Source organism: Palaemon carinicauda, chromosome 16 (assembly GCF_036898095.1).
Source record: "Palaemon carinicauda isolate YSFRI2023 chromosome 16, ASM3689809v2, whole genome shotgun sequence".
Classification (NCBI taxonomy): domain Eukaryota; kingdom Metazoa; phylum Arthropoda; class Malacostraca; order Decapoda; family Palaemonidae; genus Palaemon; species Palaemon carinicauda.
Window position 1 is genome coordinate 41721269 of NC_090740.1, and position 22490 is coordinate 41743758.

General features: G+C 36.1%; 2 protein-coding genes across 2 annotated transcripts in view; both read right to left on the reverse strand.

Annotated features, from left to right (window-relative positions):
* LOC137655729 (pentatricopeptide repeat-containing protein 2, mitochondrial-like) overlaps positions 1 to 4586 on the reverse strand; it is a 264814-nt gene extending 260228 nt beyond the window's left edge. The window contains exon 1 of the mRNA XM_068389759.1: positions 4289 to 4586. Within this exon, the coding sequence (XP_068245860.1) occupies positions 4289 to 4415 (127 nt within the window). The 5' untranslated portion in view covers positions 4416 to 4586. The remainder of the gene's footprint in view (positions 1 to 4288) is intronic.
* Positions 4587 to 10701: 6115 nt separating this feature from the next.
* LOC137655273 (uncharacterized) lies at positions 10702 to 13491 on the reverse strand. The gene is made up of 2 exons (XM_068389159.1): positions 13132 to 13491; positions 10702 to 10719 (listed from the first exon to the last, which is right to left on the reverse strand). Exons 1-2 carry the CDS (start codon positions 13489 to 13491, stop codon positions 10702 to 10704), a joined length of 378 nt encoding a protein of 125 aa, XP_068245260.1.
* Between the last annotated feature and the right edge of the window lie 8999 nt (positions 13492 to 22490).

A 22490-nucleotide genomic window follows, 5' to 3' on the forward strand; every position in this document is an offset into this window, starting at 1 on the left:
GCCACGAAAAGGCGGGATAAATCTCGCCGCTGGCGTGTCAAACTTGGGTCTGCTGACATGAGAAGAAGAAGGCAAAACCTTACAAGCAGTCTTGGCCACTAAATCGTGCGTGTCCTTCTGAACAAGAGATGCCGCGATATCTCTAATAAGATGTTGAGGGAACAAAGTAGAAGATAAGGGAGCAAAAAGAAATTCTGACTTCTGACAGGGAGTAACCCCTGCAGAAAGAAAAGAACACAGAGTTTCTCTCTTCTTAAGAACTCCTGCTGTGAATGTAGCCGCCAGTTCATTAGAGCCATCCCTTATTGCCTTGTCCATGCAAGACATTATCTGAATAGAGACATCATTGTCCAATGAAGAGACCTTCTTACTTAAGGCTCCCAGGGACCAATCCAAAAAATTAAAAACCTCGAAGGCACGGAAAATTCCTTTAAGGAGATGATCCAGATCTGTGGAGGACCAGCAAACCTTCGAGCGTCTCATGGCTAGACGACAAGGAGAGTCTACAAGGCTTGAGAAGTCTCCCTGGGCAGAGGCAGGCACTCCCAAGCAGAGAACTTCTCCCGTGTCATACCAGACGCTCGCACGAGAAGCCAATTTGAAAGGGGGAAAGGCAAAAGAAGACTTCCCTAAACCTCTCCTGGTTACTAACCAGTCTCCCAACAAACGCAAGGCTCTCTTAGAAGAGCGAGAGAGAACCAACTTCGTAAACGACGGAGTCGATGAAGTCATGCCTAAAGTAAATTCAGACGGCGGCGAACGTGGAGCCGCAGTAACAAAATGATCGGGAAAAACATCCCTAAAGATAAGCATAATCTTTTTAAAGTCAAGGGATTGCTGGACAACCCTAGGCTCCTCCCCATCTGAATGGATCCCCAAAGGCACATCAGCAGGAAGGGGATCATCAACTTCCTTATCCGAAGGAACATCCTCCGACAAAGGTAAAGTCTTGCGACACAGGGAAAACACAGCATGCCGAGGCGGCAAAGCTTGACAGGCCACATCAATATGCAAAGGAGCTGCAGCAAAAGTCGAGGGGACGACGTCACGTCGAGACTGCAAAGACTGAAGGTCTTGAGGTTGAGAGTCAACAAGAGAATGCGGCGACTGACGGTCGACATCACGTCGGGGCAACGGAGTCGGCCGATGAACGTCACGTCGGGACTGTGGCGACTGCAGCTCAAAGTCACACTGTGACTGCGGAAACTGAAGTTCAACGTCACGTGACTGACGTGACTGACGCGACTGACGAGGAACACGATCAGAATCACGTTTAACAGCACCACTGACATTAGCGATAACGTCAGAACGACGAGACAAATCTCGCTTAGGAGGTTGAAGACCTGAATCACGCTTGCCGGACTGACGAACCGCAAGCAAAGGTTCCTTACGAACCTGGACATGATCATAAACTTCCATTAAGGATGAAAGTTTTAACTGCATGTCTTGTAAGACACTCAACTTAGGGTCAACAGGACTCGAAACGGACCGTGACGTCGGCAACGTCTGCGCATGCAAGTCATCGCACCGAACGGGACCCTCGAACTCAATGTCACGTTTGCGCTTAACAGGAGAACAATCATCCGATGACTGAATACGGTCGGAGCTGTCCCAATGACTACAGCCAGGACGCTGGACCTGTCCTGAAGGGACCGACTTGCGTTTCAAAGGTCTTGAAACCTTACGCCAAGGTTTCTTATGAGACGAATCATCGGAAGACGAGGAGAACTTCGTTTCTCCCGTCTTATGGTAAGGACGTGCTTGAAGAGCAACGTCTGATACCTTAGAGGGAACGTCTGTACGTTGGTTTACACCTCTCACTCCCTTAAGTCCTACGACATTCCTTCTCCCTGGGGCAGGGGAGCTTGAAAGAGGTCTCGGACTAGACAAGCACGAACAGACAAACCCTTCGGCAAAACACTAAACACATTTGTTTCACTTTTCACTTTATCACTTTGACCCTTTAAAATTTTAACGTCAGACATAAGCTGATTTCTGTCCGAGGCCAACGATTCGACCTTCTCACCCAACGCTTGAATGGCCAATAACATATCACGCATAGAAGGTTCATTAGTGCCAATAGGGGGTTCTGAAACTACCACTACAGGAGAAGGATTAGGTTCAGGGGTATGGGAAGAGGAAAATTCTAGAGATCTAGAAGAGCTTCTTCTCACCCTATCTCTTTCGAGTTTCCGAGTATATTTATCATACTCCAACCACTCGAATTCAGATAAAATAATACATTCCTCACATCGATCCCCTAATTGACAAGATTTACCTCGGCAATTAACACAAATAGTATGAGGATCGATGGAAGCTTTAGGAAGACGTTTATTACAGTCTTTCGCACATTTACGATAGACAGGAGAAGGGTCAGCCATTGTGAAAATTTCAAGGAAAGTCCAAAAAGAAAGCCAAGTTCAGCAACAATAATCAAAAAAGGGATTCAAGAGTTTTATCGAAGATAACCAACACAGCGAAAGCAATAAAACCATGAACAAGTACTTCACCAATTGGTAGAAACTTGAGGTTAAGCGCGAGCGGAACCAATGCTGTCACTACCACCGACAGAGAAGAACTGAACTTGTGGAGAAGTATATGCGGTATCTGGCCGATAGTCGGCGCTGGTGGGCACACCCAGCAACCTTCATGGCGATCGCTCGCGAGTTTTTGGAATCTGTCGACCGTCGGAGACGTAAGCTATATATATATTCACCGGCTAAGTTTAATATTTAAAAAGCATGAGTACAGTACTAACCTAAGGTACATTCACCTTACCTAATCATGAATAAACTTGTCTTTACTTATCAGGGAGGGGCTTTGTCCCAACCCCTTCCTCTTCCACAATAATGTTGAGTTCCATTATTAAAGGAAAATAAAGGGGTAGAATTGCAGAAATAACCTAAAATCTTTCCAGAGAAAACAATGAATTCCTGGTATACATGAACAATTTTAGTGATGGCAATTATGGTAAACCCATAATTTTCAAGTCATAAAAGGCACCTGAAATGAATAACATATGCCTAAAAAAATCATACAAACCTAAGATTCACTACCTAACCTGACAAAAGGCATTTTAGCTTGCCCATTGGAGGGGGTGGGGCAATACACACTATCACAATATCAGCGGGTAAAATTGCAAAAGTAACCAATAACCCTATTGGAGAAAATGAAGTGTTACTTGTGTATTTTCATGTATTTTCTATGATGATAACAACCAGAAATCCATATTTCTAAAATTATAAAGATGTCTTCTAATTAATACTGTACTCAGATCAAGTAAGAAAACTATTCTTTTACACAACAACAGAGCATTTCAAGGAAAGTTACATGGAAAAGTCTGAAAAGAACAAGATCGTGTAAAGAGTCTGGTATATGTATAAATTTTTGGTTCACCAGGCCTACGACTTGCATAAAAAATGAGAATCCTTTCAATCCGTATCTGTCGTTAAACATCCTAATTAGTGTATTAATGTAGGCTATGTTAGTCAACGAACTAACACTAATTATTCACTTTCCGGTCTATGCTCCACTTTGTCTCACTTTGGTCGCAAATAAACATTATCTCATTGCTCCTTTATTCTGGTAAGTGGTATATGTTGCGCTACACGCGTTAGCCGAGTAGGCGAATATTTTGGCGGACAAAAATTCAGTGAACCAATAAACCTAGGTCAGGTTTGGAGGGGTATTACAGTAAACTGGAGGTATTCTAGGTTAGGTCATATCTGTTTTGATTCCGGTAGTAAAATGGGATAAAATTTCCTCTTTCATGCCTGAACTGACTTGTAACCAGATATATATATAAAGGATTTTGATGTAGGAAAAATCTATTTTTGGGCTCGAGCCATGTCGTCCTGATGGAAGTTCCCTCCGGCTGCTTCCTACTGTATAATATTTCTGCGAGTGATATTACAAGAGAATTACCGTCAGGAATCACGGGATTCTAACCCCCGGAACGACTATTCGAAGATAACGTGTATAATCAGTGACGTATCCGGAGATAACCATAGATATCTTCACCCCCAATAGACTTTACCCAGTCTATTCCACTAAGAGGATGGATAAGTGAGGAGCCGTTATACACACACATACACACACACACATACACACACACACACATATATATATATATATATATATATATATATATATATATATATATATATATATATATATATATATATATATATATAGTGTATCTATGTGTATAAACCTATATTCATTCCAATTACATTTCCGAAATACTATGAAGTACAATATTATCATACAGATTTACCGGTACCGGTACCTTGCAATGAATCTTGGACTGGGCTAACAGTTTTTGTATGTCTAAGGCCAAGGGCTATGCCAGCACCACTCTGTCTTGAATAAGACCATAATACATTTGATAATCTTATCAAACCGCCATATGCCATAGTTTAAGATAATAAGATAATTGAAAATGGACAAATTCTTCTGAAATATGGACTTTTTACACTATCTTTTTACACTACACTTGAGAGTACTTCCAGAGTTAGGGACAGTTGTAAGTGTAGATTTTTGCCTTTTTAACGTCCCACCTTTACTTTTCAAAACTACTTCTTTAAGTTTCTTGTCCATTTTCTTCCACACTTGGAACATTAAATCTTATATTTTCTCTCCTAAATAATAGTATCTACTTATTTTCATTTATTCTTCTTCTCCATATGATTACTGTGACGCCTTTTTCTTCACTCTTCGCTAAGTTCTTCACAGTAAAGATGATTTACATCATACACGTACATTGTTATCTCTGAACCCTATTCTGCCATTCAAATTTAAGCAATTGTCCTTTTCCTGTGAATCATCGTTGATTATATTTCTTATCGTAAGATGCTGTTTCTTCTCTTTTTTCATTCTCCGCCATATATCTTACTAAACGTCTCTCTCTCTCTCTCTCTCTCTCTCTCTCTCTCTCTCTCTCTCTCTCTCTCTCTCTCTCTCTCTCTCTCTCTCTCTCTCTCTCTCTGAACAAATAATCGTACAAAAACACACGTTCATAGAGTGACAAAATGTAATATTAGCCTTCTTTATGATAATTTTGCCCAGTCTTTCCGAAAATAAAAATGTAAATGAAGCACACTTGACTTTTCTTTTGTATTCCTTTTCCAATATCAAGATTATATTTTACGGTTAAGTTCGCGAGAAAATCAACATAATATTCATTATTATTACTACGAAGACAAAAAAAGCAATAATTAGGCTTAGGAGCACTCTGCACCCAGGACACATAGGATCTTCCTGCAACCTTCGCAGTACCTTACCTTATCTTATTGCACCATGCTTAAACTTACGTTTAGTATTTTTAGTATAATTTTAATCATGGTAATAACTTTAATTATTTTCATAATAATTTAATTTTCGCATGATTTTAATAATAATAATAATAATAATAATAATAATAATAATAATTTTAGTAATTAAATAATAATAGTACGGGTAATTTTCATAATTTCAATAATAATGGTTTTGATATTAAATAATTACACTTATTTGTATAATGATTATAATTCCAATAATGATAGTAATTATGATATTAGTAATTGAAATGATGATGATTTCAATCATTTTAATATTGTTAATGATAATGATTTTGATAACTGAAATAATAATATTTTCAATAATAATCATTTCCCCTATACTTGTTTTCATTTGTAATTCATATTTAAGAGTACTGAACATAATCACATTTTTTATGGTTCTGATGAATATTCTATTTCTTTTATACCATGACGTTATTTGCAATATTTGTAGGATAAAAACATTTGTTATACATATCCTTTATTGAATGTAAGTCAAAGGTTTTGCTTATGAAATCTAGAACTCCTTGTTAGTAACGGCAGGCAGTAAAAACATTCTAAGCTGTCCCCCCCCACCCCCACCCCCCACCCCCACCCCTCCACCACCACCCCACCCCACCCCTCCACCACCACCCCCCACCGCCCCCCCCCCCCAAAAAAAAAAAAAAACTGCAAGCTTTTCCCTACTCCGGAACTTAGGAAGTTAATGCTTGTTTTCCTTTGATTAATAATACATTTGCGTACAGAGTCAACAATATGATTTTGAAAAGATTATAATCTACTTTTTAACGATTATGTTTTATGTTGTCCCCTTTTACATATTCAACTTGAGTATACTTACCTCATGCATTATAGTTTCCTCCAGATTGGTTTTTGGAGCATTCGTTAATTTCTTTAATATTTCTAATTTCATGTAGTTGTTTCTGTTTGATTGCTATTTCCAAGTAACATGTTTCAATAACTTCCTCCATTGCATAATTCCTTTTATTCAGCTGCGATGCTCGAGATTTACGGATATTTTTGCTTCTTAATTAATTTATTTTGTAGATATTTCCCAGTAGCTTATTACCATTTTGCTTAAGTATCATTATTAGCCGAATGCAGCATGTGCTTTACATTACCACGGGCCTGGCCAGAGGTACCAGGTAATCTATAAAAGTGAAAATCACGTTCTTTTTTACAATTTTTCGAGGACTAAACTCCAAGTTCAAATTGCCGTTTGCGAAAGTTATTGCCTTCCATGAACCGATTTAAATTTCTTCACCAATATTATTTGGGTTTATTGTCTCTTACTATGAATTTGTCATGTCATTATCATAGATGCTATTTCCCACTCCCTTTGAATTTATCATTACTAAGTATTTCAAGTTCCAACGTTTAATTAACAAACTCTCAAATAGCAATCGTGGCAATATCAAATACTATATTGCACAGGTTACGCAGCCAATCTAAATCGCAATATTACAACCTTGATTTAATCTATGTATATTATCTATTCGTATTTCCTATTGATACATTTTCATTGCATATGTTTCACAGCTAATCTCAATATCCATATTACAACCCTAATTTATTCCACTCATATGATTTATTCGTATTTCCTGTTGATACATTTTTATTGAATGTTTCACACCAAATCTCAATAGGTATATTATAACCCTAATTTATTCCATGCATAGGATTTATTCGTATTTCCTGTCGCTACATTTTTTTCAGATGCAAGTTTCCTTTGCCAGTCTTACTTTCTGAAGGGTTGCAGATGTTATGGTTCAGTTCTATTGCTGTTAACTTTTGCGTTTCTTCTAAGGACGCAAGGCGTAACTAAATGGTTAGGTCCCAAATTACCATGATAATAAATGATGTAATTAAAGTCATTATGTAATAAAGGAAAGATGGCTCACATTTTCTTGTTGAACTTAGATTAGGTAGTTGGTTAGGTAATCCTAATGATTTCGTATGTGGTTTGTCATGGGTTGGCACATCAGTGTTTTATTGATTATACAGTTTTCAGTAATCAAAAGTGAAAGAAAAAATAATTTTGAAAGTTTGATTTTCCCCCCTACTCATTCTATTCCGAGAAACAGCAACATATCGAATTTTCTGCTAAAGTATTCTAAACGTGCCTTACTCTGGAACATCCTTATACCTTATTAAGTAAAAGACGCAAAAAGGAAAAATCAGTAAAGAATGAATGTATTAAAACTTCGTCAACTTTAACAGGTTGTATCAAATTTCAAAATACAAGAATCTAGACACTGAATTAAAAATAAACTGGAAAATACATCTATTATATTGAAGAAGTTGTCCCGGGATGAAATGGACCTACCTGGGTACATTCTCTCACTACACGTGACTAAAGTTTTGAATATAAAATTGAAGATGAATGTGAAGGATAACCCTCAATCCCTCGCTTGAGCAATCATTCGTCAAGTCTTCCTTAGCCTATTTGTATGACCATTTAGCCTACGCATTTGATCGTGTGTGTACGCTTAGTTGTATGGACACTTATACTCTGCGAAATTATTTAGAAACTGTTGATTTCAAAAATCTGTTATAAATCACGATGGACTTTTGAAAATTTTAAGGACTTGCACTCTCGTTCACAGTAATGCTTGGGTGGAGTAAGACAAAAAATATCGAGCTGAGTTAATTTTTGTTTTGAAATGATTACTTTCGTAATTATCTCGACAAGAATTGTTATCCGGTATGACGAGCACTGGGCTTCCAATTTTAGATATTTTCAACTATTCACATTAAGCGTTAGCAAAATCGTTTTATTCCTTTTCCCATCATTATTGTCAGTTGAGATTCTCAATACAAAGTCTATAAGGTACTAAAATAAAATAAAATAATCTCTCTATAGATCTCAAGAATCTCTCACGGAAACCGGTTCTAAATAAATTGTGGATTTAATCTGAACGCTAATGAATGTTTTCTCTGGTCTTTACGACATGAAATTACTAAATTAATTTTGCGTCATCATCAAGAAAAAGTGTCCGCGCTGTTTCCTAACATGAGTGGAAGTCCCGTCCTCAGAAGAGCCTTCCGCAAGCGGCACTTTCGCCGTGGCCACAGACGACCCCATTTGGCGTTGTTTCACTCAGCCCAGGACCCACTGACTCGGCCCTCAGGGCGAGTTATCATTCATTGGAACGCTCATTCAGAACTCGGGAATGCGTTTAGACTACAGTTTTGAGGTTAGGTGTTACCAGATGCTACGGCGGACTCATTTTCATTTCACGATTTGCTGTAATTTTTTAGGTATGTGGCATACCTAAAAAAATTACAGCAAATCGTGAAATGAAAATGAGTCCGCCGTAGCATCTGGTAACACCTAACCTCAAAACTGTAGTCTAAACGCATTCCCGAGTTCTGAATGAGCGTTCCAATGAATGATAAAATAACGTTCTATTACATTTTCATTTGCAGAAGAAACTTATTGATACTATTTGAACGGATCCTAAAGTAGGCGCATAAATCGGCTAAAATAATATTTTATATATAATCTTATAAAAAGAAACTTTTGGAAGCTCAATCCTTTCGTACTAAAAATTGATAAAATAATGACATTTTAATGTTGCCTACGTAATCCTAGACCTCTTCCTTATTTCTCAGGTTATCTTATCAAGTTTTGTTTTTCAATTTCACCATTTCTCGTTCTATGCTAATTTTTCCATAAATGGTATTGTCTCTTTCACAGCTGAGTTACGTGTACAAGAATGTTGTTTATTAGGTTCTCTTTGAACATATTCCCTCATCAAATAATTCACTATAATTTTTATAATCCCTTGTTATTGTTTATTCTCACTCTCTCTTCATATTGTATATACCCTCACCCATCGATTTTATTCGAATGTTTATTATTCCCTGCAATTTTGTTGCATACTCTCTCTCTCTCTCTCTCTCTCTCTCTCTCTCTCTCAGCGAGATGTTTGAACTGTAATATGAATCATAAACCAAGAAACTGGTAGTGCCAATAATATAAGAAAGAAAGATCATTTAACAAATCTAATATTAAGCACATAGCTGTTTATATACAGAGAGATAATTTTGAATAAAGCCAAAACTTACACTATCACAGCGAGTTTGAAAGATTTCCAGCAAATTAAAACAACCATTCCACAGGATGAAATTGTCCTTTGAGGAAAAAATCCTGATACAGATATATCAAATCACTAGGTTTTGTCAGTACCCATTGTGATTAAGGTAACCTTCTATTGGCCGCCACACCCCCCCGCCCCGGTCACCCCTCAAAAAAATAACACTCTCTTAAACAACATCTTGACCTGGTATAGGTGAGACTCCACCAAGCATAGCGCTACGACGTGTTCTAGAGATGAAGGTGAGTGATACAACTACTGGTAGCTTTCCATCTCTCGGAGAGAGAGAGAGAGAGAGAGAGAGAGGAGAGAGAGCGAGAGAGAGAGAGAGAGAGAGAGAGAGAGAGAGAGAAATCTTCAACAATTTCTCCAATATCCAACAAATAAAAAGTAAATACACCAAACAGATATAATGCTCTTTTATCCAGTTGTGTCGGTGGAGTGATTCATATCCACAAAGGTGGTGATGGGCCTAAAAGTTTCTTTAATTACCTTGGATTTGTTGTAGAAATGCACGAGGTAACTCACCAAGCATCCAAGAAAAGAAACACAAGGTAATGGACTCAAGCCCAACATTTCAAGACCAAATTTGAACAATACAATATCAAACGATAAATCAAAAGAGGCTTAATAGGAAGGTCTGATCCAGGGAGTCTTTCAGAAAATAGATAATTCTCACTAAATGTCTCAAATTGAATTATCAAGATCTGGTGGAAAACATAAAGAACTTGAACTTTCATAATTCATAGACCTTCACCAGTTATTACTTCTTTGCAGGAAAGCAGGCTGGATAATAACATACTTTGTCTTAAGGAATATATACGTAATAAGACTCCATATGATCCAAAAAGAGGATTCCTTGGTGAAAGTATTTTATTTGATCTTCAGAATATGGTTAATTTACATACTTCTGTTCAAGTGGTGGCAATACAAGTCAACCTTGGAATGAGATATATGTGCGTTCTCTTTATTTATAATTCCTGATGATTTGTCATATAATGATATGACCGAATTGATTCATGAGCTTCTCCAACGGTTCTAATAGCAGACAACCCTTGTAGGGGTAATATTTTGGCTAGTAGCATCACTTCATGATAGCAAGGTGATATCCTATCCGATTTCAAGGTAGAATGGGAGAAAAGTAAATATTGAGAATTTCATTATTAATTCATCTATGGTACAGGTAAAATAAGCTTTATTACAATAATAAGAATAAGCTTAGAAGCTTTGCACTTATCTATAAGGCGATAGATTCGCGCAAACTTATTTTGCGGAGTGAACAATTAGGAACCAGGAACCATCTGGAAGAAAATAGGTTATTGGGTTTATTAATACAAAGGAAGCTAATCTACACGAGCATTGAATTCCACTAATACAACGTTCACAAAGGTGAACCAATAAAAATTTCCGAAGTTAATAAAGAATTCCAGAAAGTTAAGGATGTTATTGACCTTACATACTGAAGGGATAGATTCCATACCTAAATCCGTAGGTGTATTCCCAGCAACAAGTACCTTAATGGTTGTGGGAACTACAGTGACTAGATATCGCAGGCATCTTACTGATGAAAATAAAAATTCAAAGAAAGAAATTTGCATTTTGTTAGCTAAGAAACCCAAGGGCACTTCAGTGCAAGATCAAATAGCTGTTGTCTTGTTAACAAGGCAGTAAGATCACAATAGGTGGAGAAGGGGACGCCAGCGTGCCACTTTTTACTTTGGTCTCAGGACTAGGAGTGTTGGTTAAGGGGAGGCGATTGATTTAAAGGAATCTGGTTTACATATCTATGCAAAATATAAATTCCATCAACAATTTGTTATTTTCTCTGATGTGTACACATAATTTTGTCAGAAAACTCCGAATCAATCAATCAAACGGGAAGGTTCTGCTCTTTTTCTTCCCTGGATTCTGGAAGTCAAGGAGTCAAGGAAGTTGTCTCCAATAAAAGCCAGGTGAAAAGGCGTGCAGCTCTGCTTAGAGAAATGTAATCCTTAAAGAAGTCCATGATTCTAACTTTATTTATTCAGACTTCTTTAGCTCATTGTTTTCAAGTTAAGGTTGGTGGAAATGATAGGTTTAACAAAAAGAGTCAGGAAAGAGTTTATTCTAATTGAATTGTAAATTGTATTTTTTTATCATCCCTTTAGAGAGCCTCCAAACACCTATTGCATAGAAAATATATCCATATTATCTTCTGGATTTAATATGTCAATGGTTCGTTCTAGGAAAATTCCACTGACAGCTAAAAAACTCATCAACTGGGCTGATATGAATGACTTCAATTTTTTTTATAAGCAACAGTTTTATTTTACATTTCTGCTTTTTAAAAGCAGTCCATCCTCATTCATATATATTTAGCAAAGGCCAATTGAACCAATTTGTATAGGAGACCCGTATTTTAGGATTTGTTTCTGATCATAGGTTGACAAGGTCTTCACATTTAAAGTCTCCGAAAAATAAGTATCAGCTCGAACATCTTTGGGCACATAAATAGGTGTGAAATATGTTCCTCAGTTACCCCAACCAAGTTGAAAGTTTTGGATTTAGGGCACCATGACGGCATTACACTAGTAGTAGCTGACTATTCCTAGCCTCTTGGATGATGTTTGTGAGCTACCTATGGATTTTTCTTGACGGTCTTGCATTATTGGATATTAGTACAGATTATAGAGGTTTCCAAAATCTTTAGCTTTTGAGTCCGCTAGGAGTGACATTTCTTTGTTATGAAGTATATCCTAAACACTTATCTTATAAGTTTAGGTTGACACAGCTATTGAAGAATTCTAATATAACTAGAAATTGAGTACTATACTGGAAGACACCAGTTACCCATCCCTGATATTTGCCAACGGTAGTTTTTAAGTACTTGAAAGCTTTTAAATATAACAGATTACATTAGAGGCATATTCAATTTATATGGAACATACTGGAGAGCATAGTAATTCTAGTTTCACTTTCACTGATGAATCCAAACCCTGTACTGACGTTGGATTTGAAGTTTTTAGCAGAGGATACTATGGTAGAGATATTTTTTCTCTTTTAGCTTTATTTTTTGTACCAGAAATATATGCAATTTTAACTGCTTCTGAGAAAATAGCAACCATGTAAAAGGTAACTTTACATTGTTCCATGATTCAAAGATTGTTTTGCAAGCACTTTGAGGTTTTAATTCAAATAACAAATCTATTCTATCTACTATGGCACTTCTCCTAATTCTGAAGGGTAGCCGACATATAAAAAACAAGGGCATCTTTCTTCTCTTCGTTCCTCCCGACCTGACGAGGATTCAGCCGAGTGTGGTTGGTACTTCTAGGGTGCAACAGACCACCCTCCCCCATTATCCACCATGATGAAGCTTCATATGTTAAAACCTCTCCTGTTGCTACCTCAGCGGCGACCAGAGAAAGCAGCAGGGCTTATCGGAACTGTCACAATCGCTCTCTCACTATTCATTGTTATTTCTAGCCTACTCTTTTGCCTCTCTCACATCTCTCCTCATGTCACCCACGGCTTTCTTCACTCCACCCATCAAGCCAAACCTTGGCCTTCCTCTTGTACTTCTCCTATGAACTCTTGCATTCATCACCTTCTTCAGCAAACGGGCATTTTCCATTCTCTCTACATGGCCAAAACTACCTCAACACATTCATATCCACTCTAGCTGCTAATTAATTTCTTACACCCGATCTCACCCTCACTACTACGTTCCTAACCTTATCTAATCGAGATACAACAGTCATACTCCTCAGACACTTCATCTCAAATGCCTTCAATTTCTGTCCCTGCGTCACTTTCATACCACACAACTCCGATCCATACATCACAGTTGGTACAACCACTTTCTCATACAAAACTCTTTTTACATTCATTCCTAACCTTCTATTCTCTATCATTCCCTTCACTGCCCCTAACACTTTACATCCTTCATTCACTCTCTGATTTACATCTGCTTCCACTTCATTATTTGCAACAACAACGAACCCCAAGTACTTAAACTGATCTACTTCCTCAAGTAACTCTCCATTGAACATGACATTCAACCTAGCACCAACCTCCCTTCTCATGTATCTCATAATCTTACTCTTACCCACATTAATTCACCTTTCTTCTGTCACACACCCTTCCAAACTGTCACTAATTTGACCCAGCTTCTCCGAGTCTAAAATCAATAACTAATAACTTGTGAAAATCTTCCAGTGATTTCTCATTATTAAGAGCAGAAGATTGCTAGCAAAATTATGTCTGGTTCCAGTTCTTGTTAGAGTACAGGGCAATGAGGAGGCAGATCGACTAGCAAAGCAAACTGCATTTAAACTACTTCTAATGAGATAACCTACTTTGTAAAGTGATTTAAAACATAAATTAAGGCCCCAATTTGAGAAATATGGCGAAATTATAGGATTTGGTTAATGAAAAAAAAAGTTCATGAGTGTTAGCCTATAGTTCTTTGGACGTATGGAAGTATGGCCAGACGTTGGGAAAGAACACTGTGCCAGTTACATATTGGATATACTCACCTGACTCATATATTCTTGATGGGACGCAATCTCCAACCGTTCAGCTAAATCTTTTAGTCCTCTTGACTGCGAGTCATTGTTGGTCGAATACCCCAGTTTCGGGATCTTAGATATTGACAACTTTCTGAGGTTTATTGTAAGGATGCTAAGTAGATTTTTGCCAGGATTCTCGTAGAGGATGTAGCATATAATGTCGGTGGCATTATTAGAATAGTTTTAGAAGCTGGTATTCTATCGATGATTTGACCAATATTACTGCTTTTATCTAATTTCATTTATGGTATTTTCAAATTCATAGAATTTTGAGCAACTGTTTTACATAAATGTTATCGGTGGCAATGACCTTTGGCGTTACGATACCAGACTACTTTTAAATCAATCAAATACTCTCTCTCTCTCTCTCTCTCTCTCTCTCTCTCTCTCTCTCTCTCTGTATGTCTTGTGCGAGTGGAAGAAATATTCATGCATCTGAATCAATTTAAACCACCTTGATTATTGAAAGTACTCCTTATGTTTAGATAATTATTATTTTCAGCTTAAGTCATCATGAACCAGAAAAGAGTTATGTTTAGTTTTGATCTATAATTTTGATGAAATGATAAATATTTTATTACATGAATTAAGGGTTCGCTTCACTAAAACTAACTTCCTACGTAATGCTTCAGAAATGTTGTTGGTGGTAAGAGGACCTTTATCATCAGCTGATATTATGGAATAATTGTTAAGCTTTTCAAGAGGAAATATGATCGGGGAAAAATACCATTTCCTGTTTTGGACAACAGCTTGGTATCAGTGTTTAGAATGCTAGTGCTTATGTAAGTAAACATATTTTTGTACGGGAATACTGATACGTTAATTTCACACGTAGACATAGATATAAGGTGTACATGCATGTAGACATGTAGCGGCGTAACTATTGGGGGAGGAGGGTCCTTTTTAAAATGCACCCCGCTAAGAGAGAGGGTGATGTCCTCCAAAGCAAGGTCAGATAATAAAATCATGTAAGTAAATTACCACTAACTCATCAGGGTAAGGAAAAGGGGAGATCTCGTTACTAACTCAGCCCCATGGTACTCAAAGCTCTAGCTACGCCCCCTGTTAAGATATGTGTTAGCGAATCAAGGCTTACGTTTCCTAAAAGAAAACTATAATTGAAATGACCTTAGATGTTCTATTAAGCGGATAGTTTATGTCGTATGACATGATTGCGCAAATGTTCCTAGCGTGAAATTTAAGGTTTGTTTTAGAATGGTATGATATCAAAGAAGCATAATGCTCTCTCTGACTACTGCTGTGTCATGTGCATCGCCTGGCCCATTTTCACAGCGCTTCTAGATCTCCATATTCGCTATTGATTCCTTTACCTCACGTGACTGCTTATTCGATGGTGGTTTTGTAATTTTATCTCTTTTTTTTTCCAAATCCTTTATAACATTTAATTTGTTGCTAAATGGCGTTTACTCTAGCCTAAATGGAACATTATTTTCGAATCATTCTTAAGACAGCTTAGACTTTGTCTGTTTTGATCTTTTATTCTCTTACGATACTATAATCTTTTAAGCTGTTTTGATCTTCTAATCTCTTAAGATAGTGTAGTCTTTTAGCAGATTTTCATCTTTTAACCTAATAAGATAACTGTAATCTTTTGTACTCAGTAATCGTTGTAATTGTTCATATCATTTGATTGGTAAGATATTTTTCTTCAGTGGGTAATAGTATTAACGCAGTATGTCTAAGTATCAATATTTATGGGCTGCCGAAGGCGAGAACCCGTGTCTTACATAATGGTAAGGCCAAGGTATATAGAGTGACCTTATTCTATATACCTTGGGTAAGGCAATCTCCACCGAACCGAACCGAGCCGAAGTACAATCGTATTTTGTATATCATCCGCAGTAACAGACGACAAACGCTTTTTTTTTTTTTTTTTTTTTTTGCGTCATGTTCGTAAATTGCACATTGACTAGCTTACTCGGTTCACTACTCTTTCTTTTACATGCTCTCTCACACATTATTGTAAAAAATAAGACCCTTTGGATATAGCTGTTTAGGACAGATTGTTTGTATTTATGTAGTGATTATAAACACGAAGACTTCAGAACACCAATTTCATTGATTATGTATATAGAGATTGTCACGATTTTCAGTAAATATTTCTTGATGTGTAGACAGTACTAATCAATATCATCGATTTTATTTTGTTGTATTTTCTAGAGCCACCACGCGTAAATGTTACACCGAATAGAATGACATTTTATTTTCTTAAAAATCGACACTTTTACCTAAATACTTTTGTTTGTGGTGCATCTATAAGAGATTATTACCTGGCTAAGCATTTAATCAAGTTTTGGTAAATCTGAATGGATAGAGATAATGCATGGTAGTTTTAATATGCTTGTTTCATCTCGTAGCTCTGGATAATAGTATAAACCCTAAATCACTGGGTTATCACCAGTAATGAATTCGGCAACCAATTGAAATGTTTCACCTGAATTACTATCGGGATTGTCAGGCATTTTATTCTTTTAGTTACTCAGTGAGGTACTTGTTAAGCAGAAACTATAGTTTTTTAATGTTCATCTCTCTTTTTTTTTTATATACAGTGATGGTCTTTTCACTGGATAAGATGGGTTGTGACTTTTACACGGCTGATTCGTTGATGAAACTTTTATTGTAACCTTTAGGTTGAGCCACCTGCTTCCCGGAACTACTGCTGAGGATATTGTTCTTGGAAAGAGAGAGAGAGAGAGAGAGAGAGAGAGAGAGAGAGAGAGAGAGAGAGAGAGAGAGAGAGAGAGAGAGATTGCAATATTAAGAAATTTGATTGTTGAAAGGTTTTTCTATCCTCTCGACATTACCTTCATCAATTCGTGTCAATTTTCTTCATATTCTCTCTCTCTCTCTCTCTCTCTCTCTCTCTCTCTCTCTCTCTCTCATATTATTAGTGCATTCCACAGTTGTTTCTGTATATCTGCCAGATCTCAAGTTCAAAAACTTTGAAAACTATCCCCCAAAATTTGGTCAATAGTTGCAGTATTTTACTTTATGATTAAAATCTAGACCTCAAATAAGTAGATAGGCGTAATTAAAGAAAATGTAATCATAATATTTTTGATGTTGATATAAATGAGAAAAAGATTCACGACGAATCCTTAAAAGAGGTCAATACATTTTACCTTAACTATCTTGTCTAAACTCCCATAAGGTCTTAGGAATGTTGACGCCACATCCCTGTTTTGTTAAAGAAGTCTTCAAAGATGACTTAGATGAACGAGTAAGTTGCTGATATGATAGGGGGAATGTTATGTCTTTTGTTTGGAGGTTAGCATTAGCATTATCTAGGCTTTTACTAGGCTTTTACCGAGACCTTTGGCATTAGGCTGTAGACCGAGGAACTTGTGTAGACCAAAACATCCTGGGACTGTCTGAACGTTGCTCTCTCTCTCTCTCTCTCTCTCTCTCTCTCTCTTAGTACCTGTTACTTCATGGACAACGGTGTCAGCTTTCTACATTTTGTAATTTTTTTTTTTCTAGAGGTATTTTGCTAATAGGAACACACCCACATCGTTAGACATGAGTGAAAGTGTTCGCGCGTCTTATCCGTTACAGACTGCATCTAATTTTCATTGAGCGTATGAGTAAAATAATCTTAGTTTCAGGGACTTTTTCTTGCTAAATTCGGCGAGGCTTTTAAGGTAGCAACTGAAAAACGTTGTTATTTATTCTGTGAAAATCATTATCAAATATGTCCTATGTTACGCATCATAGATAGAAGATCTTGAATTATATTTTCACTTTATCAATCACGCTCTTCTTGAAATTAAAGAAAAAATCATAAATGTAGCCTAAGATGGGGATACTTAGCTGCGTTTGTTTGAAAGAAACCCATAAAGAGATCCATTATAAACCGTTATAATGTGCAATTGAGGATCCTAAACGTCCACAATGTGAGGTGTAAAAATAAGAAGTAAATCACCATCGATGAAGGAGACTCTATGAAATTTTGACTTTGTTGAAATTTTCGCGTTAGGGAGGTAGCTGTGAGTTATAGTGTAGCAAGCGAGAATCATTATGGTTTGATTAATTAATTATAATGATTCTGATATTATAAAGCAGATTGGTTATAGATTGCCAGAGTAGAGCGGTTCCATTTAAAGGCAGTCGAGTCATAATCTTTCTTGAAACCTAATGTCTTTTTGTTTAAACTTTAGTATTTGAAATAGCGGTCGCAAACAAGAAAGACCATATGCCACAGAATCGTGGCTATTATGACCAAACATTAACGGGGTTGGCGTGACCACTGTCTATTTTGTTAGCATTTTTACCGTCAAAATTTTATGTGCGCTAAAGTGCGGATTACGCCGGGAGAAAGTGTAGAAGACACAGCGCTCTCAAGTGTTAAGTCAGAGGCTCCAAACTTTCGTTATGGCCCGGAGGAAGATTTTAAGTGTCTGCAACATTATAATGCTGCGGTACATTTAGGCGGAAGTGTTGAAACGGCGAAATTTTCTCTTATGTAGTTTTCTTACCTGTTTTACTTAGTTTTTCTTGTTAGTAGTAGCGTGTTACAATGGAGAGTCTAATGAGGAATGTGTTGTCGAGCGAGGTGATATATGGAGGTTTGTGTATTCATTAGGTGTTGATATAGACTTGAAATTACTATCAAATATGAGTACTGTACGTTTGAGGAGATTTCTTTTTATTCACTGTAATTATACATGTAGAAGGACAAGTGTCTTCTCATTACCCCATCCGTGAATGATTAACTCTCTCGTCTCTCTCTCTCTCTCTCTCTCTCTCTCTCTCTCTCTCTTTATATATATATATATTATATATATATATATATATATATTATATTATATATATATATATATATATATATATATATATATATATATATATATTTATATATATTATACATATATATATATATATATATATATATATATATATATATATATATATATATATATATATATATATATGCGTAAAAATCACAGGAAAACGGGATGCTCAGATGCAGAAGAACCACAGGGAAAATGAAAATACGAAATATACGCCTAAGTCCTGACTAGTTTCGTGATACTTCTTCAGGAGTATCACGAAACTAGTCAGGACTTAAGCGTATATTTCGTATTTTCATTTTCCCTGTGGTTCTTCTGCATATATATATATATATAAATAAATTATATATATATATATATATATATATACATACATATATATATATATATATATATATATATATATAATATATATATATATACATCATCCACACATGGTAGTAGGTTGGCTAAGGCACCAGCTACCCGTTATGACATATCTTATAGTTTTTATATGACAAATTTGTTTCAATGTTGTGACATTTCTTAGGATATTTTATTTCAATTTGTTCATTACTTCTCTTGCATTTTGATTATTTCCTTATTTCTTTTTCCTCACTGGATTATTTTTCCCTGTTGGACCCTTGGGCGTACTGCATGCTGCTTCTGCAATTAGGGTTATAGCTTAGCTACTACTACTACTACTACTACTACTACTACTACTACTACTACTAATAATAATAATAATAATAATATCGATAGGGAATTATTAGGTACTTTGACTGGCCAGATAGTACTACATTGGACCCCTCTCTGGTTACGCCTCATTTTATCTTTGCCTGCCCATACACCGAATAGTTTGGTCTATTCATTACACATTCTTCTCCGTCCTCATACGCCTGTCAATATAAGATTACCGAAAAATTCTTCTTCACTTAAGTGGTTTACTATTGTATTATAATAGTTCAGTGGCTACATTCCCCTTGTTAAGGGTAGAAGAGACTCTTTAGCTATGGTAAGCAGGTCTTCTAAGAGATAAAGACTCAAAAAGGAAACTATTGTTCTCTAGTCTTGGGTAGTGCCATAGCCTCTGTACCATGGTCTTCCACTGTATTGTATTAGAGTTTTCTTGCTTGAGGGTACACTCAGGCACAATATTCTATCTGTTTCCTTATTTTCTTTCCTCACTCAGCTATTTTCCCTTTTTGAGCATTTGGGCTGATAGCATCCTGCTCTGTCAACTTTGGTTGAATTGTATGTGTGTATTTACATATTGTATACAAACATATATATGCATATATACACATTATACAGTATTTATCTCTCTTCTCTCCTCTCTCTCTCTCCTCTCTCTCTCTCTCTCTCCTTATATATATATATATATATATATATATATATATATATATATATATATAATATATATATATACAGTATATATATATATGTATATATATATGTATATATACATATATATGTGTGTATTTTATATATATATATATATATATATAATATATATATATATATATATATATATATATATATATGTGTGTGTGTGTGTGTGTGTATGGTATGTGTGTTTGTGTGTGTATATACATGTTGCATACAAACATATATATGCATATATACACACATATAGTTTTTGTCACTGACACACGGGACTTGTCTATTATTCAGCTCTTGGGCAACAAATAGCTTTTTATGTCGAATTCACTCCGTCACGGGATCCTACACCGAAGGGAAAATTCGTTCCTTGATGAGTACTTGTGTCTCGGCCAGAATTCAAATCGACGTATCATCCCCTATCTGAAGTAAATGCCATAAAAAAGAATATTACCTTGAGTGTGTGGTTCCGAGAGAGTGAAACTGATATAAAATGCTATTATGGCTTAAGAGTTACTCTCTCTCTCCTCTCTCTCTCTCTCTCTCTCCTCGTCTCTCTCTCTCTCTCTCTCTCTCTCTCTCTCCTCTCTCTCTCTCTCTCTATATATATATATACATATGTATATATACATATATATAAACATATATTATATATATATATATATATATATATATATATATATATATATATATATACATATATATACACACACACATATATATATACATATATACATATATATATATATATATATATATACATGTATATATATACATAAATATACACATACATATATATATATACATATATATATATACATACATATATATATATATATATATATACACACACACACACACACACATATATATATATATATATATATATATATATATATATATATAATATATATATATATATATATATATAATATATATATATACATGGGGGATGCGGGTGGGGGGGTACCAATGTCAACTAAATGCGTTAAATTCCTGTACGTAATTTTCGTGTTGGTATTACATTGTTTTTAGTGACCCCTAAAAAGCATTCCCATGATGCTAAATTTAGTTTCTCTTAAGATTGTGTGATTTAAAGGGGGGGGGGGGGGAACTCGTGCAGAAAAAAGGTTAATGCAAGAAATTAACATGAAGGAATCAAGTAGACCAAATCATGGTAAACTAGAACAGCATTACTAATAGGTTCTCTATTTTAATGACAGCAAAAACAACTTGTACTAAAAATATATGTAACCTCAACCTAAAATTTCAGTTCCATAATTTCCGAAGAAGGACTTTCATTATGGAAGTGACACACCGTGTAAGCTTAAGATCAAACCATCCTGAGTTGAAACAGGGATGGGAAGTGGGAAAGGATGACAAATTTAAAGGTTTAAAGGTCGCTCATGAATGGCAGAGGCAAGGGAAAGTGACATTACCTTATCAAGCTGGACAATGCCCTAGGGACTGACCATATATCATATGATCAGCGCCCAAGCCACCTCTCCACCCAAGCTAGGACCAGGAAAGGTCAGCCAATGGCTGCTGAGGAGTCAGCTGATAGACCTATAGGCTCCTCCGAACCCCAAAACCTTAGCTCACAAGATTGGTAAGGTTGCAAACACTAAAGGCACTAACGAGTCTGAGCGGGACTCGAACCTCCGTCTAGCAAACACCAGGCAGAGACGTTACCAATCAGGCCACAACAAAGAATTGGGTACAGTTTGGTAGCATGGAAAACATTTTAAACAATCTAGCAATACAAGTTTTAAAAGTGTTTCTTTTTTATTTCCTTGCTTTTATGCTTCAAGTGCTTGAAAACTAGAGATACTTTGGCGCTAGGTGGAACATCCGTTGGATCGTTACTATTATTATTATTATTATTATTATCTAATTTACAACCCTATTTGGAACAAAAATAGGATGCTATAAGCCCTAGGGCTTCAACAGGGAAAAATAGCCCATTGAGGAAAGGAAATAAGGGAAGTAATGAAAAATTAAAGTAACATATTTCAAGACCTGAAACCATATTAAACTAGATCTTTCATAGATAAACTATAAAAAGAGACTTATGTCAGCCTGTTCAACATAAAAAAAACATTCGTTGTAAGTTTGAAGTTCCAGAGATTCAACTACCTGATTATGAAGATCATTCAACACGCAATTTGGTCACAACTGGAATAGCACTTCTAGATACTGTGTAGTATTGAGCCTTATGGTGGAGAAGACAACGAGTTCAGGTAAATAAGGGGAAGCTACCCATCTGCTATGCTTAGTCAAGCTGCTTTTTACCTTCTACCAGAGGAATGAAAGATGGGGGTGGTGGTTCAGGCGGGAATTTTAGGTTAAAGA

Bases quoted from the DNA above. Each gene is read 5' to 3' on its own strand.
- LOC137655273 (XM_068389159.1), bottom strand. From the start codon at position 13,491: ATGAGATACATGAGAAGGGAGGTTGGTGCTAGGTTGAATGTCATGTTC.